Source organism: Suillus fuscotomentosus (assembly GCF_016647785.1).
Source record: "Suillus fuscotomentosus strain FC203 chromosome Unknown F5891scaffold_210, whole genome shotgun sequence".
In the NCBI taxonomy this organism is placed as follows: Eukaryota; Fungi; Basidiomycota; class Agaricomycetes; order Boletales; family Suillaceae; genus Suillus; species Suillus fuscotomentosus.
The window spans coordinates 18620-43114 of NW_024539722.1; the positions used below are offsets into that span (position 1 = coordinate 18620).

The 24495-nt window shown below is 46.4% G+C and overlaps 10 protein-coding genes across 10 annotated transcripts; 3 read left to right on the forward strand and 7 right to left on the reverse strand.

Moving 5' to 3' along the window:
- Positions 1-4634: 4634 nt before the first annotated feature.
- F5891DRAFT_967150 (uncharacterized protein) lies at positions 4635-4826 on the reverse strand (the record flags this gene model as incomplete). Its single annotated transcript, XM_041376254.1, has 1 exon — positions 4635-4826. The coding sequence occupies one exon, from the start codon at positions 4824-4826 to the stop codon at positions 4635-4637; it is 192 nt and encodes a 63-aa protein (XP_041216854.1).
- Positions 4827-4953: 127 nt separating this feature from the next.
- On the reverse strand, positions 4954-6115 carry F5891DRAFT_988292 (uncharacterized protein; the record flags this gene model as incomplete). The annotated part of the gene is made up of 8 exons (XM_041377996.1): positions 4954-5039; positions 5101-5171; positions 5222-5313; positions 5365-5397; positions 5526-5700; positions 5745-5843; positions 5957-5977; positions 6003-6115. 8 exons carry the CDS (start codon positions 6113-6115, stop codon positions 4954-4956), a joined length of 690 nt encoding a protein of 229 aa, XP_041216855.1.
- Positions 6116-7041: 926 nt separating this feature from the next.
- F5891DRAFT_988293 (uncharacterized protein) lies at positions 7042-7680 on the forward strand (the record flags this gene model as incomplete). Its single annotated transcript, XM_041377997.1, has 3 exons — positions 7042-7224; positions 7317-7500; positions 7613-7680. The coding sequence occupies 3 exons, from the start codon at positions 7042-7044 to the stop codon at positions 7678-7680; spliced, it is 435 nt and encodes a 144-aa protein (XP_041216856.1).
- Positions 7681-10040: 2360 nt separating this feature from the next.
- Positions 10041-11058, reverse strand: F5891DRAFT_1199916 (uncharacterized protein; the record flags this gene model as incomplete). Its single annotated transcript, XM_041368791.1, has 2 exons — positions 10041-10449; positions 10505-11058. 2 exons carry the CDS (start codon positions 11056-11058, stop codon positions 10041-10043), a joined length of 963 nt encoding a protein of 320 aa, XP_041216857.1.
- An 899-nt stretch (positions 11059-11957) lies between these two features.
- Positions 11958-12407, reverse strand: F5891DRAFT_1199917 (uncharacterized protein; the record flags this gene model as incomplete). Its single annotated transcript, XM_041368792.1, has 2 exons — positions 11958-12308; positions 12375-12407. 2 exons carry the CDS (start codon positions 12405-12407, stop codon positions 11958-11960), a joined length of 384 nt encoding a protein of 127 aa, XP_041216858.1.
- Positions 12408-12917: 510 nt separating this feature from the next.
- F5891DRAFT_1199918 (uncharacterized protein) lies at positions 12918-15133 on the forward strand (the record flags this gene model as incomplete). The annotated part of the gene is made up of 6 exons (XM_041368793.1): positions 12918-13533; positions 13583-13849; positions 13907-14164; positions 14216-14467; positions 14520-14621; positions 14688-15133. The coding sequence occupies 6 exons, from the start codon at positions 12918-12920 to the stop codon at positions 15131-15133; spliced, it is 1941 nt and encodes a 646-aa protein (XP_041216859.1).
- An 817-nt stretch (positions 15134-15950) lies between these two features.
- F5891DRAFT_988296 (uncharacterized protein) lies at positions 15951-16658 on the forward strand (the record flags this gene model as incomplete). The annotated part of the gene is made up of 6 exons (XM_041377998.1): positions 15951-16078; positions 16126-16153; positions 16188-16327; positions 16383-16482; positions 16532-16558; positions 16608-16658. The coding sequence occupies 6 exons, from the start codon at positions 15951-15953 to the stop codon at positions 16656-16658; spliced, it is 474 nt and encodes a 157-aa protein (XP_041216860.1).
- A 1599-nt stretch (positions 16659-18257) lies between these two features.
- On the reverse strand, positions 18258-20031 carry F5891DRAFT_1199920 (uncharacterized protein; the record flags this gene model as incomplete). The annotated part of the gene is made up of 3 exons (XM_041368794.1): positions 18258-18930; positions 18977-19410; positions 19465-20031. 3 exons carry the CDS (start codon positions 20029-20031, stop codon positions 18258-18260), a joined length of 1674 nt encoding a protein of 557 aa, XP_041216861.1.
- A 2234-nt stretch (positions 20032-22265) lies between these two features.
- On the reverse strand, positions 22266-22723 carry F5891DRAFT_1199921 (uncharacterized protein; the record flags this gene model as incomplete). The annotated part of the gene is made up of 2 exons (XM_041368795.1): positions 22266-22608; positions 22668-22723. 2 exons carry the CDS (start codon positions 22721-22723, stop codon positions 22266-22268), a joined length of 399 nt encoding a protein of 132 aa, XP_041216862.1.
- A 1342-nt stretch (positions 22724-24065) lies between these two features.
- On the reverse strand, positions 24066-24458 carry F5891DRAFT_1199923 (uncharacterized protein; the record flags this gene model as incomplete). Its single annotated transcript, XM_041368796.1, has 2 exons — positions 24066-24236; positions 24303-24458. 2 exons carry the CDS (start codon positions 24456-24458, stop codon positions 24066-24068), a joined length of 327 nt encoding a protein of 108 aa, XP_041216863.1.
- Between the last annotated feature and the right edge of the window lie 37 nt (positions 24459-24495).

Consider the following 24495-nt stretch of genomic DNA (forward strand, 5'->3'; position numbering starts at 1 on the left):
GTCCTCTTCGAGCAAGAGCCATGCTGATCCAAGTCGTCGCCCACCGTTCGTAGGATGTGAGTGTGCCGGTCCTCATTCGAGTTGTTCTAGCTCCCGCTATCGTCGCTTGTTTTCAGATGCGTTTTTTTAATCAATTTTGGGAGATTTTCGTAGGATGCCTTGAACTCATGTATTGTCCCCAGTGTACTTAGTCTATGTCTCGAAATAATAGTATTTTTTGATATCCTTATCTGCTTTAGTTCAAGGAAAAGTGCGTGATTTTAAGTAAAGTGCCTCAAAGCACCTCTAATTAGGGAATGGATATCTTATTTTCGAGTAACACTGTCGTGACATTTATTTTTACGGGCGATGAGTAGGCGATGAGTAGGCGATGAGCGGACAATTCATTTTGTCTGCGGACAAAACTTCAAGTTTAGTCATCACATTTTGTCGTCACCTTAAACTTCAAATTTGGAAGGGTGTCTAATTGTGGGACAAAATTTAATACATTGACAAACATGTAGTGACGGACAATTCACGCAGACGCTGAAAATCTGATTATATTTCATATTTTAATTAACGTATAATTAGTGGGAAAATGGTTGCGGACGCTTCATATTTTGGATTTCGTATAAAACACTGACAAAATTTGAAGTTATGTCGGGATATTTATGTTAGTTTAAATGATGCAAACAGCCAGTCTGGATGACGAAGACTCTGGGCTCAGCGCAGAAGCAATCACACGGCTCAAGTTCCCACTGCAACTCACACCGACAATCGCATTACAACTGCTGCTGTCAAGTTCTACCTTGTACATTCAGTTTCAGACAAAGAACACAAGAGGACACCCAAGATAATCATAGACGGACTGGTCACGAGTCTATTCATGGCTGTGCACACGACGAGTTTCCCACATTATACCAAGTCAAGCAGATTGTTGCTGAGCTCACTGGAGTCGAGTCCATCGTGCATGACATGTGTATATATTCGTGTGTTGGAATTACGGGACCATTTTCAGGACTTACACACCGTCCCGAGTGCGGGAAGTGTCGTTACGAAGAAGTAAAGTTCGTAGAAAGTGATGGCGAAATTCGGGTTCCACGCAAACGATTCTCGAGCATTCCAGTTGGACCACAACTCCAAGCCCTATATCGTGATCCAAAGAGTGCAGATGCTATGCGATATCGTGAACGTCAAACTCAAGAGATCTTCGATGAGCTTCAAGAAATGAATGGAACCAAGCCTGGCTTTCATGACATATTCGATGGCTCCGATTATTGACAGGCAGTTCACAATGGTCGAATCAAAGATGACGATATCACGCTGACGTTTTCAGTTGATGTTGCACAGCTCTACAAAAATACAGGCTCCGACTGTTGGATAGGCATCTGGGTGGTACTCGATCGATCCCCAGAGACACGCTATAAGAAGAAAAATGTCCTGCCAGCCCTTGTCATTCCAGGACCGAAAAAACCGAAAACCTTGACTCATTTCTGCTCCCTAGCTTCCATCATCTTGCTGCAATTCAGCGCGAGGGCCTAGCCATATGGAATGCTTTTCGAAATAAGCTCTAAAAATCTCCTCCGTTCCTTGTACTTGGATGAGCGGATGGACCTGGTTTGGCACATCTGAATGGTCTTTTTGGACATCATGGCAAAAACGGGTGTCGTCTCTACTGTGGCCTCAAAGGACGTCACAAGGCTGGTTGTCCACACTACTGCCCTGCGCTCCTCAAACCACCTGACTTGAACGTGTTCGGATGTGATCATTCTGACGTCTATGCTGCAAAACTTGGTTGCTGCTCACCAGAAACTTATGTAGCTAATCTTGCACATGTTCTGCAGTCTGCAAACGATGCAGAATACAAACGACGACGTCTCGAAACTGGCATTTTAAAACCAAGCATTTTCCTTGGTTTTCCTTCTCACCGAATCTTTGGTTTGCCCAAGTGCTTCAGTCCCGATATCATGCATCTTGCGTCACTTAATCTGCCCGATCTTCTCATCCCTCTTTGGCGTGGGCGCTTTGACTGTGATGTTGACGATGACGTGTCAACGTGGGACTGGGCAGTCCTCAAGGGGGACGTTTGGAAGGAGCATGGCAAGGCAGTGGCTGCTGCTACTCCTTATCTGCCCACATCATTCGACCGACCGCCTCGCAACACAGCTGAAAAGATCAACAGCGGATACAAGGCTTGGGAATTCACACTTTACCTCTTCGGCTTGCGCCCAGCACTATTCTATGGCATTCTTCCAGACAGATACTGGCGTAATTTTTGTCTCCTTGTCCGTGGTATCCCACTCGTCAGCAAGCAGCACTCTATCTCTCGAAAAGAATTGCTCACTGCACACGCTAGTTTCAACGGATTCATGAAGGGCTTCGAAGAGATCTATTATCAGCGCCGTGTCGACCGCATTCACATGGTTCGACAGAGCATTCACGCAATTGGCCATTATGGCCATGAGGTTGAAACGAAGGGAACATTAACATAGTATGTAGAATCCAAGATGACAATATTTCCTTGAATTTACACAATCTGTTTACTCCTCCCCACAGAAACACGAAGGACCCATTTGTGCATGCGAAACAATGCACTACGGCGCAAGATTGAGGCGTGTTGATAACCTGACCGAGGAGTAGTTCTTTCGGAGAAACCTTGAGTCGGCGGAGTATGCGATAGTTGAATGCGTTGATAGCTTCATCTAGGCGAAGTTCGAGTACCCGGCAGATTATCCCAACCGATCGCTTGATAGGTGATCCTCACCTAAATTTGGCGTGCATAAGCACTTCAAGGCATGTAGCAGGATTTTATTTGTTCCTTCTACAAGACTATTGATCCAAGAGGAATATGCGGACACGATGTGAGTTTTGCAAGTCCATGTAGAGCAAAATTGTCTAACTTCTGCGTTGTTGAAATGCCGATCTGGGATAGGCTGTCGATATTTGTCTTTGCTGTGCCTGCGTCTCTGTACTTGAAGGCCCACACGCGTTGGGAGAACGTGTCTAGATAGATCCCGAAGGTTTGATATACTCGCGCTTTCGGGAGTGTCAAGTAGTCCCCTACCAACAATTTAAACGGATGTCTGTGGGTTATAAGTTCGAGCAGTGAGTGCAAATGAAGGGTGCCGAAATTCTTGCACTGAGCGCACTGAGCCATAATCGACGCTTCTAATTTTGGACTGTATATGCGATCCGTGAGTGCTATCTTGATAGCGTCTCTTCCCCAATGACCTCCTTCGTTATATTGTTAACACTTTGGCTTTTTCTTGGGTTAGGCATTCCACCTTTCTGCGCGCTCGTGCTGAAGTACCCCTATACGCCGTAGTTGTTCTTCTTCGATGAGAAATCGTGATGTTCAGTTTTGCGCACGGCGTCGGTCTCGCAGCGAGCTTGCACTGTCCAGTTGTGCAATCAATTCAACTACTTCTAGAAAAACAGGTTCTCTCCAATGGCTTCATCTTTTAGCCATAGTGCTAACAGTTTTCTCTGCAGATCTGATACTCCAGCTGTCTTCTTATGTAAGCCTAATAAGCAGAATTGTTTACCGAAGCTTGTCAGTATTTGTATATGCCTTTGTTTGGTCACGGTTGATTTTTGTCGTTTTTTTTCACTTCTGGTTTTTCCGCCCATCCCAACTGCCTAGCGCGCGCCTTGCCGTGCTTCTTGTCTATTCAAGAGTCGCGCTAGGTGGGGCGGCACTCCCTCTGTCCTTAAAGCTACAGGTAGAGAATTCTCGGGCTGTAATTCCTGGGAGGGGGGCCGCTTCTGGGACCGGATTTACCTAAGGCTTGTTCTGGCGTCCTCGCAAACACCGTTGACAGCCTTGTTTTCGTCTTATTTGCAGAGCGCCCTCTGGCATACCGGCCGAGGGTACTATTATGTTTGATCATTCTCCGTCACAGGGCTTTATAGAAAGGTGTGTCTTTTCTGTCTTTTTCCGTCCTGCTAACTTATTTCATACCTTGTAGTGTAGAACCTCCGCTCTTATTCTGTCGCCCCACCTTTTCAGACAAGATGCTTCTATTTCTGCCTCGTAGACTTGCCTACTGCGTGCGCGTAGCATACGACCCCTGTAGTGGGAAGTAAATCTGGTGTATGCTGGAGTCGTGCTTGGCGGGTCTGCGCTCCGTTCTTCCCTGTACAGGGCATGATCTGGGTCGATGCTGGAGCTTATAGGCTGGATCGGACTGTACTTGTATTACAATTCATCGGAAGTCGCTCTTACTCTCTCTCACAGTGGTCCCTAAACTCGAGGTAAGGGTGTCGTTCGTTAGGGCGGGACGTCATTATTGAACTAGAGATCTCCTAGGACACCTCCAACTATGACTCCGCAAGAGCAACATTCGTGAGCTTGGACATACTTTTGTCAAAATATTTGTCTGACACGTTGCTAGGATCCAACGCTGCGATGGCGATCAAAGGTTGCAGAACAGAGGAAGGGAAGCTAGTACACAACAGACGCGATATGCAAACAATCAAGGAGTCTCTATATGAAGGGTATTGTGACGTCTCCGGACATGTCGCTGAGCTTGATCACGTTGGTAAGTAGTGAACTAGGTCCCGAGCTTCATGACACTGATTGATGTGCAGTTGTTATGGGTACAGTGAAAATCTTCATCGCTCTGAGTGAGTGTCCCTCGGTCCTGCACAGAGATTCAGATGTACCTAGTTTGAGGAGGAGAAACTACCTCCGCTGGAACAAGATCTTCTAGCCTGTAGCGGGGCACATGTTCTGTCAAAAGATACACCTCGAAACGTTGTTTGATGTCTTCCGATACAACTTCTTCTACGGATCCGAAAGCATGCCCACAGAACCGTCCGGAGTGAGAGTGATGACTGTGAGGCATAGCAATTTAATACTTAGCACTGAAAGATGCACTCTGAAAGCTGAAAGCAAGATATTCACGGTGCATGAATCGTGCGTCTTACATAATACGTGTTCAAAAGGCAATGCAGAACCCATAGCGGGAGGTGTCATGAATCACCACGACCCCGCATGAGTATGACACAATTGATTTGATAGTTCGCCTGCATGCTACAACAGATGTTGGATGATGCGTCTAATCTGCATGTTTGACAGCTCAGAAATGGGGCGTCTAATGAATAATCTACGCAACATACGTGCCACACTTCCCTCCCGCGACGTAGCTTGCCGTCCAAGGGGGAAAGGCGAATTGTACCATGATCCTTCTCTGAAACATGGCGTCAGCATTGTGAAGTTGAGATGTGTGTCAAAACAGACCTGCTGACGATGTTGAGCTCCTTGAGACCGCCATGAGTGGAGGAGGTGCAGATATCATGCAACCGAGATTGAACCTTCAATGAATAGGACACCTAAAATAATATCAGATAGTCTGGGATAACAGTAGACGCACTGTCACGCACCTTCGCCTGTAACTCTAGCAAGACTATACTGGACTTGTGACGGTTTCTGGTAATCGCTACTATGTGTGAGAACATGTTTTAGTCCATCGTGAATAATCGGTCTGACTGAGAAAGAATTTCAGACATGGTAAATTTTGTAGCCCAGGAGTAATTGAACATACTAAGAACCCTTTGTATTCGAAGGTTGTTCCATACTGCCCCACCCACTGCTCGTGAAGGACCGAATTCTCCTGCGGGTTTTCAATGAGGACGGCACCATGGTGAGTTCGATGGATCACTATACCGCGTTGAAAACGTCCTTCAAGTTCCCATATAGCCAGCTTGTTCCTTTTGGGCCTGATAGCGTGCGCAGTGGGGACCTAAGATTGTGCCAAACTCACTCTCCTAACTTCTGACGTCCGAATGCGACGAGTACAGAGCTTGTTGAAAGAACAAGTTTCCAAAGGATATGGGTGACCATGGTGAGGTAGATGAAGTTTCTGTTCACAAACGTGAAATCTGCTTATAATACGATAACGATGGCTTCGTGCCACCAGAGTTAATCAAATGACCATCGGGTGTATGGGCGACTCGGATGTGCATGTGTACTGACGTGCGTGTCTCGCTGAAGGCACTGAATACATGCAGTACGCGGGTACTATTTGCCATGCTCAATCCGCAGCAAGTTGCTGTAGGAGTCAAATGTCGTTGTCAATGTCGACTTGACCTTACGACCATCCTCTCGTAAATTACTTTCACGGACCTTAAACATGTCCTGATTTGGCTGCTACCGTGTTGGTCAAAAAACTACTCAAAAGTTGCCCGAGCAAAATAGACATCTAGTAGACTACATGTATCATGAACAAAAGGTTTGGGAGGACATTTAACAATCAACATGAAAATGTTTAGGAACATTACTACTACATGGGAGGGTTTTGGCAGCTTGGGAGGACGCTCTGCGATAAGGTGTAGGATGTGTCCCATGCGAAGGTTTAACCGACACGGTAGCAGCCAAATCAAGAAAGGTTTAGGGTCCGTGTAAGTAATTTACAAGAGGACGGCCGTAAGGTCAAGTTGACATTGACAACGACATTTTAGAATTGACCAGGCCACGGGTGAAGTGAACAATGAGCACTCTGCCCCAGGGTCCTCTGAGCGGTGATATAAGTACAACATTTACATTTAATTTATATTTTTACATAATCCATGTTGCATGCCGCGCGTGCCAGAGCAAACTTTACACCGTACTGAACTTCATCTCTTACAACTTTTATCATGTTCTCGAGTTTCCCGGCTCTCAACAATTAATGTCGAACAGTTTATCAGCTCCTCTCGCGGCAGACAGAGTGTGTAGAACGGACCTAGTGGTGATGCAAAAGCTCGACCTCGACCTAAGCAAAGGATTCTTTCATTGGCACCAAGCCAGAAAATGAATGTTGAGATATCTTTCCAGCTGGTGCGCATGATACATAGTTGCCATCTCTGCTAAATTTGAACGTCCAAAAAGGTCCACATGTATCTCTGCTCAGTCGTGGGAGAAGTCAACCTTGCCTCGATTTCTTGCTTGTCACCGTTATCGCCTAAGTGACCTCTTGAGAAATGCTCCGCTCGGGGGTACTTGAACCAAGCTTATCTTGTCGCCTAGTTATTTCTAGGTTTTAACCTTCTGCTTTCTGTCATTCCCCTCTGCACGCAAAAATGAGTGTAAAGCCACCTTCCCTCTTCTGGGCATTGCTAGCACTTGGCCAGTTCCTACACATCTCCCGACAGGTGGTTTCCGTGTCAATCACAACACCTCTACCTGATCTAGACAAGGTATCTGAAATTGAGCTTCAGGCGGGGCTTACCTCGGGGCAGTTCACGAGTGTCGACCTGATCAAGGTCTGTAAGCATGATAGCAGTCTTGCATATCATAAATCGCCTGCATGATACTAATGGAATTACGGATATGGTTTTACATTTTGATTTAACAGGCGTATTTCTCCCGCATCGAAGAGGCCATTCTACAGGTGCCGATGCTCCGCGCTGTGACAAATCTGTCTGCGCTCCAGGAGGCTGCTATTCTGGATTATGAGCAGCTCACCTACGTGCCACGCAGTGCGCTCCATGGGATCCCTGTTCTTGTGAAGGATAATGTTGCGACTGTGGCATTTGAAGGTGTGTTTTGATAGTGTAGAGTGGAAAGCCGAAGGTTATAGCAATGCATGAAGGAATGAACACGACTGCGATTCATATAGCTTGTTGATCTCCGTGTTTCCGAATGATGCAGGTGTGGCGAAGCGATTACGCGAGGCGGGAGCTATTATCCTTGGTATGTTTCCTGAAGGCGCAGCATAATATCAGAATTCAACACGGTATGCCACCGTAGGTAAGAAAAATCTGTCCGAGTGTGCACACTTCCGTGGAAACATAGATTCTGGATGGTCAGGACGTGTACTTTGACATTACGAGACATCTGTGTCTTGTCGAGTGACCTTAGCATCTCTCCCTCCAGGCAGAGCGTGCAATTTGTCCATTTGGTAATAGAAGTTTTTTTGATGCGAGGGAGCGTGTGATTGCGTCGAAGGAAATCAGACAAAGACTACGCTTCTTCTCCGTCGGAGAGTTTTGCATATCTGTCTCGCTTGCGAATAATGGAGGGTCTCAAACTATCGCTCCCAAGTACCAAAGAGAATGAATGCGTCAGCAATTTCTTCTGCTGTCTCACAATTTGAAACCCGCGCACGATCTTGCAGTAGTTAAGCCAATAGGGCTCAGGAAGAATGTTGTAGAGCAGTGCAGCACCAAGGCCAAAGGTATATAGGTGAAAAAGGAAAGGGAGTGGATGGGTGGGAAAAAAGAAAATCTGAAAGGCAGCAGGGTGCAGAAAGGGTGCTGGAGCTCGCTGGAGTGTAGCCTGGGCTACGTCTATGTGTGGTAGGCGGAGAAGAGAAGCCACGTGCTGCACAGCCGCTATACGAAGTCCTTATTCTAATCTTACACTGATACCTCGCTTCGGGTTAAAATTCCCAAACGCAACAAATAGAGCGCTACTAGGGGATATTAATTAGTATAACAAGATACTGATTGCACTCAGGCTTACAACGTGGCACCACTTGCAACCCCCTCTCCACTGTGGAAGAATCCGCATTGCCTTTATTAGACAACCTGGAAATATCAAGCTGTCCTTCCTGGTGTCCGATTTGCAGTCAAACCAGCGGTTGTATAAAAATAGGCCATACACTGAATAAAATAGAATGAGCTGCAATACTCAAAACAAATTACCTTGCGGAGCAAGGTCTATAGGAGTCGAGCGAAATGTGTAATGGCAAGCGAGACCAAACAACAACGTCATTTTTTCCATTCACCCTCAACCGTAGAGATACATCGCTTCCCTGAAATATCAATACAGAGGCAGACTATAGAAACCAGATAAACGAGATAGGGAGACTACACACTATTTAACCGAAATATAAATACAAGGCCTCAGAAACCAGAAAGACGGGATAACGAGACTACATCACAATAACTGCTGAGCCATCAAGTCTATCCAACGTCATAATATCACTTACCTTTTGTCAGATCTTGGATGACGATTCTTCCGCATTGTGACGCGTTTTTTTAACCTCTGGTTCATCATCGCGTGTAGTCTTGGGATGCAGCGCAGGCCTAAAGCTGTCGTCTCCCTACTCTAGTCTGCCTCTGTATTGATATTTCAGGAGAGCGATGTATCTCTATGGTTGTCTATACTGTGTTCTGCGCAAAAATTGGTAATAGCATTTTGGTAGCTACACATGACCCTCGTAAAAAAAAAAAGGGAAGCTCCGCAAGGTCTGTGTCGGCAGCGCCGACCCCCAGTAACAATAGGACGTTAAAAATTCCTGCTGCACAACAGCAAATTGATCCATTACATTCCGCAAATTCATGAATGCAATGCATGCTTTTGGCGAATTCGGAGGGAATTCAATGGAGTTTGATTGAAAAGTGAATGAAGAAGTTTTCGTCTAGTTTGTGCAGAGCATGATGATTGACGGATCAGAAATTTGTGCAACCCTTCGACAACGCAGCGTCATAAAAGCTGTGAAGGTTGGCAGATCTACTTGCGATTGACATGCGCAATGATAAGTTTAGGTGAGTGCCCAATGTGTGAGGCTATGTGAGGTACTGCCCTTGCATAGTGCGCCCTGGCCATGGCTTTGCCCTCGTATCTCACAAAATACCTGATACTCTTGTTCAAACGCCTTCGGCTTCAATTTAGTTAGCTTCTCAATATGGGTGCCTTAGGGCTACTGCTAAAACATATACCTCCACAGCTCTATTTTTTTGTATGCATATTTTCGTCGTCAGCCTGCCATTTATCTTTATCTTGCATTATTTCTCATGTGGCATTCCTACCCTGGCGTTCAGAGATATTATCGCAGTACACAAGCTATATATAGCTTAGATGTCCGCATACGTGTTGTCGTCTAGAAAATCGGATACTTCCTGAGTTTGGTATATACTGCGAATTGAGAATATAGCGTATGAGCTCCAGCGATGGTGTCTTTCTCATTGACGGCGACCTAATTTGTCTCTGAATTTCGACTGTGTACAAAACTTAGCCTGGAATTGTCAGTTCTGTTTTACATGTTAATAAAAAAGGGAATGTGCAATTTGAGATGGAGGAGACATACCTCATTTGTCGATGTCCATCGCAAGTGAATGTTCCGAGCTCAAGTCTAGCATCTGCGCATCTTCCAGCGGCTGAAATGCGGTGTTCTGGTATCCCCCCCCTCTTTGTCTCCATCCTTCTTCCCTTTGCTTGTTCCTTCTGGTTCACGTGGCTTGAGTTTGATGAAGAACTGTTGAAGTTCTTTTGAGGGGGGGAAATGGTGCCAGAATATTTGAGGCGCGGCGAGTGCGTTCACCCTCTTAAAGTACTCGTTGTCCTCATCGTTCCTTGCCCACGCAGACTTCCAGTGGCACGAAGTACACCGAACCCGGATTTTCTCCTTCTGATTGTAGACCTGTATTCCTTTTAGCCCTGAATCGCATCCGCTTGTTCCGCACATCTTGAACTCGTAGCCGAAGGCACGCAATGCAGGGGCATCCTTCCCAATCTGACGGCATTCCATTTGGCGGGGGACACTAGCAGTCGTCGCGTACAACAACACAACAGTTGTGTAATCTAAGACTTGAACACACAAAAAGAATGTCAGCTCCACGGACATTTGATGCCTGTGACTTGTAGTGATTGATTAATTCAACCTTGGTGGTCGTTACCAGGTAGCCTTCCTCCAACGACTCCGCATTAAGGTTCACGAGGCACATCGGCCATTCCATCTTCACTTTTTTTCGCCTCCCAAAGCCAGAATACACGTACGGCAAAGGAGAATCCTTCTTGTTTCCGGTCCTTGCACAAATAGGGCACAGGAACTCCTCCCTGCTGCACACTACAGATCCATGAACAATGCAACCGCTGCTTCGAGGAACGAACTGTTCGCAAATGAGAGCGTAGCAGTTGATGCACTGATGTTGGAATCCAGGTTGGATCGCGTCGCAGCACATGTGGCAGTATATTCCCAGCATGTTGGATGAGACGGCGGATAGGCATTGAAGTAACTCCCCGTGGTTTCTGGAGAGGTTGGACGCATCCTGTGGCACCATGCTCCCGATATCTGCCTCCCCTGGGCCAGCACGTGAGATACCACTCAGGATCGCACCAGCTTTCGCTCCTCTGTGCTTTTTGGGAGGCATTTCAGGGATGGATAAAAAGGGAGGAAGGAAAGCGGATTTCGACAGCAACGTGTCACACGCCAACCTCACATTTCCCAATAGGTAACTTATCCTCAATTATTAATATAGTACGTGTTATCAGAATAGTTGTCTCTTCCAAAATCCAATACCGGGGTTAAATCCACGGTAAATTTGCAAGTCAGCTAAATAGTACCAATTTACTTGTACGTTAATCAGGGTAAATATGGTTCTACGGCCATACCTCCAACTGGCAGGATTTTGCATCGGGAGGTGCCTCTAACAACAAAGACGAAACAAGAGACAACCGAGCTACGTGGCAATATGCTGCTCGATATGCTAGAAAAAACCGTTTTAGATTGAAGGTGGGTTGCGAAGGCGTCCAATAGTCTCACTATCAAGTCCCGAGGCATGATCTTCTAACGAGGAAGCTTGGAGTCCTGCAATGAAGGCGAGAGAATGCCTGAGGTTGTCCAGCAAAAAACTCACACGTACATTCACTTTGCGAAGTCTATCAGTAAACCCATGTGTGTGGTGAACGAACAAACTCATTGAACTCACCTTGGAGCAGTCCCGATCCTCGTTCAAGTCCAGAGAAAAGTTGTACCTTCAGCCTCAAATTTGGCAGTACAAGTCTACGGAAGTGAGTTTCCAAGAAAGAGAGAGTTCTAAAGGAATGTGATGTTGCAGTGAGAGGGATGCGCTGGAGGTTATAAGTCTTTGAGGTTCACATTGGCGAGACCATTCGTGCGGAGAAAAAACAGACTTGATTCAAACTAACTGGCGAACGAATGTACTACGGGTGTACAAGGCCGTTTCGGGGAGGAAAAGACGACATGGATTTTGGGCTAGGGCACGCAGCGCCCACCGGCCTCGAAGGGTCTTTAGCCTAAGGGAAAGGGTTAAGCTGCGAGGGAAGTTGTGCCGCCTCGCTGTGATTTGACTAAGCGAGGTGTTCGTTTGTGCTTCTGCGCAACGAAATCAGGGAGGAGGATGGGGAAAAGAACAGCTAAGTCGACGAAGTGCGCGATGAGGATGGTCAACGGGTGCGAGAGGAGGCAGTGGAGGTCCAGGAGGATGCAACAGAGGTCCAAGAGGTCACGATGGAGGTCTGTGAAATTGTGACGAAGGTCCGAGAGGATGTGACAGATATGTGAGTGGGGTGTGAGAGGATGTGATGGAGGTGTGAGATGGTGCAAAAGGTGCAAGAGGGGTGCAAGAGGATGTGATGGAGGTGCGAGAGGATCAAACATCTATGAGTGTTGTGTGGCATTTAGAGGATATGAAACGTACGTGTATGAGTTGGGAGGCAAGCTAACCCCAATGGCAAAACCGGCACTGACGAGTGACATCACGATACCAGCTAGTGTACTAAGAACTTGAGAGTGATGTGGTCACGTTACACGTACTCAGAGCAGAACTAGCGAAACGAACCTGCAAAACTACCGAGCTGACCCGAGAAAAGCAATGTGTTGAATAATGCTCATGTTAGTGAAGGCGGTATGCACCAAGAAATCGAATGAGTTTTTGCCTATAGTTGTAATGTGAAACAACATCAACAGTGTTGGCGCAAGACATGGCAAGTCTTGCCATACCTCGTTCAGGCTGTCGTTAATCATTCATTCTTCAGGTACCGTTCTGTACCTATATTTGGTGGAATAGCCGCAGCCAAATGATACCAAACACCACAGCGGGCGAAAAAACAAGTGATTAAGCTTTGAGCCCTCGCTCGGGAAACACCCTCAACAGGTTGGTTCGCAGGCTATAACGCGCACTGAACTTCTCGGACAAAAAAACAAGCAGCCAACACTCTGACGCCAAATACAACACCCAAGAACAAGAACGATCGGGCACTTTCTGTAATGTCCACTAGTAAACCAACTCTTCCGGTACCTCCAGTGCGACTCCGGAAGCCTATGGCGTCATTTTCCATTCCAATAATCCGTGCAGAGCTAGTCATGGATGAGTCCCTGACAAACCTTGGAACTCAGATCACCTACTGCGCTCCGGAAGAAGTTGTTGCCTTTGATTTCGATACACGGAGGAAGCACACGACCTGCCGCGTGCCAGTGATGGAGGGTGGGAGGCTTAGAGGGTATGTACCTCTGCCCATGAGGTACCGGGACATTTGGCTCGAGCTTTCGTATAATATCGTGCTGTTGATGAATATCTGGGAACTTTGGTCGAAGGAAGAGGGAAAGGCTTTGAGTCGGAAGGAGAAAAAGAGGGCCACTGCTTGCCGGCAGAACGTTGGGACATTGCTCGTTCAATACATGCTTTCCAGGCTTCTTGCGGTTGAGGAGTTGGTCAGCTTGAGTCATAACACCGAACCTGGCGAGGAGCGCGTAAAGATTCTCAACGAATGGAAGGTCCGGATGCTTCGAGATTGGTCCGATATGACGTACTCAGAGGCCATGTCTGATGGACCTGAATTCATGCGTGCAGATCCAGCAAGCGTTGAAAATAAAGCATTTTTCGGTGTGTCCATCCCATCGGCCGTTCGTCTAACATCGCCTGATCTGAATAGAAAGGGAATGGGAGATAGAGGAGGATGGAATTGGCATCTTATCGCCCCCGGCAGACCCCAATCTCTGGATTCATGGGCGTATCGAAGGTCTGGACGATGTCTTTGAAAGAACTATTAAACCTCAGGCATTAGAAGAGTTAAAAAAGCCCAGCAAATTCTTCAAGACTCGGTACGAGAGAGGGACGAAGTTACCAGAGCGATGGCACGAGGGAAATGAGCCCCGTCCATTCTTCTGGAGCATTAAACAGTGGGATTGGTTCTGTGAAGGTGACATCAATCCGGACGGTCGTTTTCAGTTACAAACAACTTTTTCAATTACTACAGGGAATGACTATTGGGACGCGCCGATCGACCTTTTGCATTACGTTCTTATCACAGAGCCAGCGTACCACGAAGTCGACCAGTTCTTGGGTGACTTGCGCAGCCTCAGCAAAATCATTTCTGAGAATCCTGACTTGAAGAAGATCGATAAGGCTGCAAGAGATCTCTGGCTCGGAAAGATGATCTGGAGAGAGTTTGTAGAGATCTTGGGAGAAAGTTTGAGTCTATCTGCGAAACAGATGGTAACTTCGGAAAAAAAGGGTATGTTTTTCACAACATTTACTCCGATGCCTCACAATAATCTCACACCAGATGATCAAAATCCTTTCAACACCTTGGAGTTCCGTTTGATTTTTGAAGGTTATGTGCAACGAGAGAAGACGAACTCGGAGAGTCAGCGAGCTGACGACAGTATCTTGTGGCAAATCCTGAATCGAATCAGCACACAAGAGCATCGACCGGTATGGGAATGGGTCGTAAGCGGGATACACTTGCGTGGCGACATGGTAAAGTGCATGTTGAATCAAGCGGGGGATTGGTGGCGAGAATTCAGAAACAAGCAAGGTGAGGGCGTTAAGATGATCGTTGAACGCCTTCACTCATTTCCTATTCCCAGTGAAATCTTCCCAGGTGAAAACGCATACTACCACAGAGCATGATAATGGCGATGGTAATGTTGCTGGTGCTGACCGATCGTACAATAACGCAGCACAATCTTGTGAGTAGATGCCTTGCCCTCGCCCGGACATGTTTGGAAACAGAATGTCTGAAGCTTTCGTTACAGCTAACTCCACGGACTCAACACGCTCACCTGTGCCCCTCCATCCTCCCATCACAAACCGTGTTCCCTATCCAAATGCCCTTGGTAGTTCGACCGAATCCAACTCATGTGCTCTTCAGCACAGCCCTCCCCCCTCCTTTCGCACTCACGAGTCAACACTAGGGAGATGTCAACGGCAGGCGCTGCCGATTCTCTCTCGCATCCATTTTGCATTATCGAGGTATCTTGAAGGGTCTTACTCATTAAAAACCTACGAAGAATGCCTGTTAGAATCTTTCTCCTCAGAATTTGAGTCCAGCATTAGGCAGTATGTGAAAGAGCTCCAGCCTTTCACTGCGGAACAACTTGCAACAGATGAGGGAACGCTGATATCTGATTCCTTCATCAGTCGTGTTAACGCAATACAGGCAAATATAGAAGCCAGAGAGTCGCAGAACCAACTCCTTTGATGCTGCACTGCATGAGGTTATTTCTGACTGCTTGTATCGTAGACTTGCACAGGATTTCAAACCATATACACAAAGAAGTTGCGGTGGGATAACTTGATGGTCTGTGCTACTTTATCATTTTATATCATTTTGTATACATTGCGTCGTATACATATACACCGTTGCATTGCACAGCCACATCCCAGGATCCCACACATCGTCGCATCGATGCATCGCGATCGCATCAATACAGTACACTATGGTAACGTCGTGTCAACTTAGTAGTAGTAAATAGTATACCACTCATCCAAACTCTACTCGAAAAGTTCCCTTGAAGCAACTACGAGTCGATCCTCCAAGATTTCCATGTGGACACACTGGCGCGCATCAAAATCTGCTACCTGTCTCCCTTACTGGTTTCTGTAAGCATGTTTCCATCTTGTGTTTGTTGCCTCGGTGAGGCGTATTGACGATCCTGCGTTTAGACTTGATATTTCCTTCTTACAGTTATCGCCTTCGACACCTCTTGCTTCTTACTTCTTAACCACTCGAACCATCCGCTCGTCCTTTCACAGGTACAATTAGCTAATGCTCTGGTCTCTCGTATTTCCTTTGGATCATCTCAGCTATGCACCTCAGTATTGTTCTCGAACTTAACGAGGTGCGCAATGTCACTCACTTGCAATCTACCTATACTAATGTAAACTAGTGTGCTTCCGCTAGTCTTTCTAGGGTCTATTTTACATGTTAGATGTATGCAAGTTCCAGTTCCAAGCAACTCGATGACGCTCCCCGATACATATGTGTCTGCCGCAAGTACAATCAAGGCCAGTCTCACATGTTCTCGGGCACGACATGGCGCAGGCACTTAGAAGAAGCCAACACCGAAGATGAAAGAAATGCTAGCTCCGAGCCTCGGTCCGTTCCTGCACCAAAGCCTCTCAGAATCACGCTTCCAAATCCTCTGTAAGTTGTTGATTTTTATCTGGACCATTACTAACACGGTATTATAGTTCTGTATTAGCACTCGCTGCTGCAAAAGTCGATACAACACAATCTCCCCCAGCTGAATTAGATCCGAGCCCCTCCCCTCGAGTCCCATGGTCCCGAAGACCCTCCTCTAGAAGATCGCACTAGCTCGAATGCGAAGAAAGAGAAACCAAGTAAGGCCAGCGGCAAGGGAAAAATGTGTCCGAGCCCAAGGCAGAATGGACGGTACATGAATTCATTTCAACTTAATCTTCTTTGTCTGACTACTTTATACAACCAGGAATTTATGCGCCCACCGCTGGCTCAAGCAAATTAAGACAAACGGAACTACGGACAAGTTCTGTGTTTACTACGGCAGCCTCAACGAAGAGCAGAGGAAGGTATGTGACTTCGCTCCCTTTGTACAGATATCCACTCATTTTAATCTAGGAGTATGACAATGAAGCGAACACACTTGTGAGTAATATTGTTGCCGTCACCATCTATTTTGATTGATTGTTTTTAGGCTACCGAAAACAAATGGAACAAGACTGTTAATACAGGCAAGATGTACTAGTAGATCCCCACTCCTTCGCACTTTACACATTCGATGCCGTTCCCCATCCTACCTGCCGTCTGCCGGACACTTTGAACACTGTTTCGATCCCCACCTCGTATTCGATGCTGCGTTCAACACGTTCTCCCAGTTCTATTTCGTAGTTTTGTTGCTTTCTGTAGTGTTTTAGAGCTGTGCTAGTGCTACAGGCCTGTCTTATATCCATCTCAGCACAATCAAACAATATCCGAGCATAATCATATCACACCCTATATGAGCACATTCACCCAGGGAATCAAAAGCGCGCACTAATATGCGCCAGTGTGATTTTCATGTGGTCTTGCGAAGAAAAACATAAGGCAGCATCAGAGGCTTTGCCCCGTCTTATTGTAAATGTGCTAATCTATACATTTTCCCTCAGCCACTACGATAAGCATATTCTGGCACACCCTGGCTGTTTCGAGCACAACCAATTCTTACTGGGATTGATCCTCGTGCTCTATCTGTAGTCATCAGCGGAAAGAATCTTCAAGTCCCCTCTCAGCGCATACCCAGTGCTAGCATCTACATATCCATCAATGTCGACCCCCGGAGACGCTGGAAATCAGCCATGAGTGTCTTACCATCTGATCAATCTGTAACGTGTGGAGCTACTGTGACTCTGTAAAGTCCATGGAGACTTTCTGGCGTGTATAGCGATACAAGTCCCCGCTTCAACAAACTCAACACACTCGATTCCCTAATACTGTAACACTCTTTTGTCAAATTTTTAGTCTGTTGCTGAGGAATAGAATCGCTTTCGAAGTGCTGATGCAGAATATTCTAACCCAACAGCCCGATTCATCAAGCGTTTGTTTAGCTCTGTCAGATGGCCCCTCCTGATACCGGAGTCTGCATACTAATACAAGGATCGGTGAGATATTCAAAATGCCAGATGACCAAACATGGTCCATATCATGCATAGTTAATTGTTTTGCGCACACTGCAGGCATGTGTCATTTTGTATACTATTCCATCGTAACGGCCTTAGTCCCCGGCCCCTTGTTAGTTTGGCATATGATTTCACGTAGACTAATTGACCTTCACGGGCAACTGATCGACCTAGCTAATACATAGAGCTGAAATATTCGCTAAACGCTTCGTATTTCCTGCTGATCAAGACGTTCACAAAAGCTGTCATTGGACGTTCAATTCTATTGGCGCCGTGTCTCATAGCTAATTCTACGGTCCTCTCTATCAGTCGTGGTGCAAAGTCATGAAACACCGCCTTCGCTATGATCTGTTGTCTTACATTGGCCGTCAACATCTAGTTGAAAGAAAATATCTTCTAACTCAAATTATTTCCGCCAATTGCTACAGGTTGCTAATGTGGAGGAAAGGGGTGAGCACAAAGGAGAAAGAATCGAAAAATTTATCACAAAGGAAGGTACACGATACATGTGCTATGACCTACACAAAAAGATAAATGGGTTGATACGCTGCCTGATACAGTACACAGGGCCCTTGCATATGTTCAACGTAAGTCAGATTCATCTCCCGGGGGAGGAGCATGCTATGACACGGATGCACCAAGGTCGACCACCGACGATTCGAGAAGCAAGCCCTCCAATATCCTTCTGGTCATTCATCAACGTCCATGGCGGGGGAATGATGAGATCCTGTCAGGTCCAGCATCTCCGCATCCTGTTGACGGTTCTTAAACTTTTGAAGAGTCTTTTTTCTTTTCGACTCGCCTCCCCTCTTCCTGGATATTTGAGCTGATTGAGCGGCTATGGCGTTCTGGCGCTCCGTAAGATCCACGAAGAAGTTTTGCAGGTCAGCAGAAGGGGGGAAATGGTGCCAAAATAATTGAGGCGCGGCGAGTGCGTTAACTCTCTTGAAGTGCTTATTGTCCTTGTCGGTCCTTGCCCATGCTGACCTCCAACCGCACTTCAAGCATCGAACCCTGACCCTCTCCTTTTGATTGAAAACGCGGAGATCTGCCGGAACTGGATTGCACCCAGGTTTGCCACAAGACCTAAATTCATATCCAAAGGCACGCAGACCAGGAGCGTCCTTCGCAATCTGGCGACATTCGATTTGTCGGCAACCATTGACCGCGGTCGCGTACACCACAACCGCGGTTGTGTAGTCCAAGACGTCGTGGTTTGAGGTGAGCATGTGACAGATTGCTGACCAGGGATCTGTTCGTCCAAACACCCCAGTGTCTACAACAAAAGAGCGCACTGTATGCGAAACCATTGAGGGTAGCGTTCCAGATCCCCCAAACCCAACGATAACTTCGAACTGGTTACTGAAGCACAATGAATGGGGACGTGTATGCGAAACAAGAAACGCACCTTTTGACTAACTTTAATACAGATTCAAAATGGTGGGAGACCCTCATCGCAGGCCCGCAGCTGACAAGTAATAGCCCCCTCCATCCCCCTCTTGCCCTGGAAGTGAGGTCGCACCACGGCTTCGTCGACTTTGCTGTGGTAAAGGTAGAGTTGTCAGTCCTTGCAGCATCCGAAGCTTCTCCCATGCATTTCAAGAACTCTGTGCCAAGGTAGGCCTCGATAATCTCGGTGATGGTCGTGTTGGTGCCTCCGGTATGTCCTCCAGTATGCTGCAACATTCCTGTGAACTCGTCTGAATGTGTGTCGACAACGATGAATGTATTAGGTGGAAAACCGCGACCGACGTTACTGCGCATGAATTTCAAACCGTCTGAAAGCTTCCTAGATTCAGATAAGTGTGCTGCACCGCGCATGCGTAAGGTTTGTATGAACAACTGTTCACATTGATATATTCATCACGGCAAAGAATACGAGTTAGTTCCACGTACGTTGTGAGGATGCATGCGATAGTGATTCTCCAACTCGATCTTGACCGTTGTTGCAAGGTAATCATCCTTCATGGATTCCAGGTTGAGGTTGACAACGGCCATGGGCCAGGCCATCTTCACCTTCTTTCTTTGCCCAAAGCCAATGTAGGCGTACGGCAAGGGTTGGTCTTTCTTGTCTGATGTTCTAAAGCACACTGTGCACAAGAAATCGTCTTTGTTCTCCACCGATCCCAGATATATACAACCCTTGCTCTTCTGAACCGTCTGCTCACACATGAGGGCACCACACTCAATGCACTGATATCGGTATCCTGGCTGTGTTGCCTCACAGCAGAAGTGGCAATACATGCCCACTATATCTGATGAAGCAGTGAATGAGGGGGTGGGCTCAGCGTCAACCCTCTCTTGACCCGACTGTCTGTCTTTTTGAAAGAGGATAGGCTCGAAAGTCACTGAAGGAGTCACCTGCGGCACCATGCTTCCAATGTCCACCTTCCCTGGTCCTGCTCGTGATATCCCGCTCAGAATCGCTCCCGCTTTGGCTTTTCTTGTTGTCTTTGGAGGCATGTCACGGAAAAATAGGGGATGGAGGTGAGGTGGTACGTTGATTATAAGACGTTATATACTTGACGCAGCGTCCAGCAGTTTGAGAGCGTTCCACTAGTGAAGATGGGCGATCCAAACATAGGTGCACCTCAATTAGGACCTGACGGAGTTTGAAAAGCGGCTCGCACGATCTATAAGGGTTGTCGGTCTATCCCGAAGCGAGGCACGAGTGTAAGGTTACTACTATCCTGTAATGTGTAACACCACATCACTTTTTCTTTCGAAAATTTTATCTATCATAGATTTATATGTCTTCTACATGGATCTGATTTTTACTGATTTTTAGAATCATGTAGTGCGATGTCGGAGCAAGTCCGAGAAAACTCAGGGTCACCCTTCAATCTGCACAATTTTGGTCATGGCCTGTCATGCCTCGGCATAGTAGCGGCACAATCAACTTTCACTCTCAGAAGTCTTCAAGTATGGGTTGGATTGCATTGAAAGGCTCGAAAACACAATATTATTGACTCAGAGTATCTAATACTAACAGTAATGATTACTCTGAATGTAGTATTGGCTCCTGCATTCACATCCTCAGTCCACACTGTGCTGCCAACTTGAAAATTTGTATTGCCGTGACTTGCTGGTGCAAAATAAGGGTGCCAAGTATGTGGAGACTCGAAAGTGAGGCTGAGGTGCAGGATGCTTGAATGTGTTGCTTTCCTGTGGTGTTGTGCCATTGGAAACATAATGTGGAGACTCAAGCAGAAGGTAGATGCTGTGTGTGCTGAGGAGGAGATTGAATTATTTGTGCACCCCCCCTGTCTGGTGTCACGTTTTCAGTTGTAGTTGATTACACCACTGTAGCACCTCAGTGCAGGAGAGTAACTATTAGTGATACTCAAAACAGGTTTTGAAAACTCGCTTAACACACTTAACACACTTTGAACTCTCGGTTAAAGTTGGTTTCAACTCGCTCAAAACATGCTCGGTGCACATCGGCACGAAGTCGGAGATTCGAACACTTGTGATTTTTCAAAGTATATGTTCATAGGGGGAAGTCGTACATCAAGTAAAAAAAAGCAACCCATAGTAGATATACATCTTATTTTGAATGTTAACATTCATAAAAAAAGGGAGTCCACATGAGAATGAAATCAGCTATAGGTAGTAAATGCCAGAGGGACTAAATAAGTGCCGAGGGGAGGAGGACACATGGAAAAGATCTGCATGAATCTGCAGAGATGTAAGGTAAAGTGAAAGACAACATTATAGTTGTGGAGAGTACAGCTACCTTCGAGCTGCTTTCCAGGATGCTGCCGCGCCTTGAGCCTTGAGCCTCAAGTTGAGTGGATAACGGATCTTGAGTGGTGCTGCGCTCTTGTGGGCCCATACCAGCACGATGTAGAGAATCATGCCTCTTATGGTGTGATATGGCGCTTTACACTAGGAAGTATACAGCACAAACTTGCAGCATCATTCTGTGTGCTATCTGCAGCAATTCCTATATGAGGTGCAGCTTTCCCGCACAACACGCGCCATGCGTGCACCATTCCCGCGCTTCACGATGTATACGTGCGCGCACGTTCCCGCGCTTGCGCGCCCTATGGCGCCAGCCATCCAGATGCATCCATCCACTGTCCACCAAGTTCTATAGTGTGTATATTTCTATTTCTCTCATTTGCATATTGTTCCGTCTTTATTTTTATCATGGACCCTTACTTATATATATATATATTTACATACATACTCGGTAGCGCTTCGGCTCCGCATGATCACGCTTAGGCGCGCTATATAAGCGCCAGCAGTACATACTAAGAGAGGACCTTTCACTACTTACTTTTCACCTTACTTTAGTTACTTTCCACCCACTTACTACCTAGAAACTCGCAGTAGATATCTATTTGTTTACACTTCACATCACTCTTCTCTTATCTTGTAACATATTAGCACTTAAGTCTACCTCTCTATTGTGTTCCGCTTACGCGCGCGCGCTTTCCCACGCCTTGCGCGCACCTGCACTTTCTCGCGCTTCGCTTCAGCGCGTACCTGTAGATCTTCGCTGCACTCGCTTCCCCTATAGGGTCGAACGCACTTGCCATCTCAAGTAAAGCAGACTAGTAGGCAACGCGCGACCTTTCAACATTTATAGATACTGGCAGGAGCATCATTTGTTCCTCTCAGTATTGTTGTTTCTACAACGGTAATGTTTGGCAGATAAGCCATAGTCGTTTTGCAGTTGCTCAGCAAGTTCCTCACACTCCAACTTCAAGAAGCCATGCACAAGTGACTCTGCCAGTATGGGTAGCATGCTGTGACTTGATGAAACCAGCAATGGCTTGAACTACCTTCTTTTTCATGGACAGTTTAGGCTGTACTGCGGCGTAGTACAGGTTGGGGTGATTGAAAGACTGCATCAGGCATAAGGGGTTGGGTAAACCTAAGCATGCCTTGAGCTGGCTGGATTGGAATGAGCACAGAGTCGATCCCTCAGAAAGGGGAGTGTAGAAGGGGTAGGGGGTAGTGAGGAACCAGCGGCTTGGCGGTAAAGATGAGCCACTGTTGGTCATGTGTGGGACTAGCACTAGAATAGAGTTCCTGTAAGATAAGGGTGAATATGTTAGCTGGAACTTACAGGAGGCAAAAAAAATACTTACCTTGGGTTGATGATACCTGAAAATTTGATGTCCTGCTCAGTGCTGTGTGTGAGCATTGAGGCTGGATGGTGAGGTCGACGATGGCATCAGCATGCTCACTGCGAGACAAAACTTCAGAACTCTCCAAAATTTCAAACTCCGCCACAAACCAGATCACATATACACAAATGGATAGGAGTTTTGATTCCCTCAACTCCCCAATTGTGACCATGGCTCAATCATCCACCAGTAAAGAACTCCTGGCTATTGTAGATCAGGCCAAACTTTCCCTGGCCAAGCTACAGTACCAGGATATCCTGTCTGTGGTTAATTGCACTAATTGTGTGATGATTGCGGTGCTTGATGCTCACAATCAGTTTACCTGCTTCCCAGCAGATAATTCTGAGGATGCTGACCTGGCTCGCAAATTTGCAGAGTTCCGTACCTGCCCAGAGTGGAAGGGTGGCTTTCTAGCAATTGATGGCTCAACTATGAATCTTTTCACCAAACCTGGTTACTTAGGTGAGACATTTTATGATAGGAAATCCAAATATTCCCTTGGCTGTCAGATATTTTTTTTTAATCTTCATGTGCAAAAATTGATTTAATTCTAGGCAGTCATTTTGCCCCATAACCTTCTCATTGTGGATTATTCTCTGGGTCATCCTGGCAGTGTCTATGATGCATTCGCTTTTCAATCTACCTGATGGTCATTGGGTGTGGGCTGACAGTGCATATCCATTGGAGCCATGGTGCATTGCCCCTTTCAAGAAGCCTCACTATGGGTGGTTGACTAAGGACCAGAAGACATTTAATTATCATCTCTCTAAGGTATTTTTTTTTGAGGTTTATATTTCAGTAGATTAAATTTTTTTAGATCCGTGTTGGTGTTGAACACACATTGGCTGTTTTGAAGGGATGGTTCCAGTCCCTTTGAGAGCTCCGGTTCAGAATTCAGGCTGAGAAAGACTTTGAGTTTGCTATGCAGTGGATCAAGTGCTGCATTATCCTACACAACATGATCATTCGCTTTGAAATCAAGCATCGCAAGAGGGATGGAACATACTAGAGTTCTCTAAAGTTGGCTTATGTTGAGAGGGAAGATTTCATTGATTGAAAAGTTGAGGGTCCAGATGGTGAAGAAGTTGTTGGGGACAGGACTTATGAAGGGACTCCAGGTCAAGCTGCTGTACTCTTTGACAGTCCTCACTCAGATGCACAACATAGGGAAGGATAATCTCTCTCATATCAGATTTGACATGTACTACCACAAAGAAATATGTACAACATATGTATCCAGCCATGTAACAACAGATGTCAAATGAATTTTTCTTTTTAAAAAAAAGACAAGATGGTTAAAAAAACATGAAAGCAATACAGCGATGGACGGAGATAATGGACACAACAACAACAAACAACTCATGCAGCTCCATCCAATGCCAAGGCTCTGCCACCCTTGCAGAGGGTCTCAGCCTTCTTGTTGAGTACCTGCGAATGTGCTTCATGCACCCGTATATCCACTTTATGGAGGCGGATCTCCAGTTCCTTATTCTTCTGTTGGCGCTGATGGTTGAGGGCCGCTTGAGACACCTAGTGATCCCGCGTTGAGCTTAGCCACTCATATTTTTTCGATTCAAGATGATGCTCAGATTTTACCTCGAGTTTTGTGAGGAACCTCTGATGCTTACTGTCATGACACAACATAGCATCCGACTGTAAGCTCTCGATCTCACCCCAAAACTGGTCCACCTGCTGCACAACATTGGATTTAGCCTTCTTCTTTGAGCTCCCTGTGCTGACTGGCAGTGACATCTGTGGGGTCGGGATCATGCGCTTACTACTACTAATG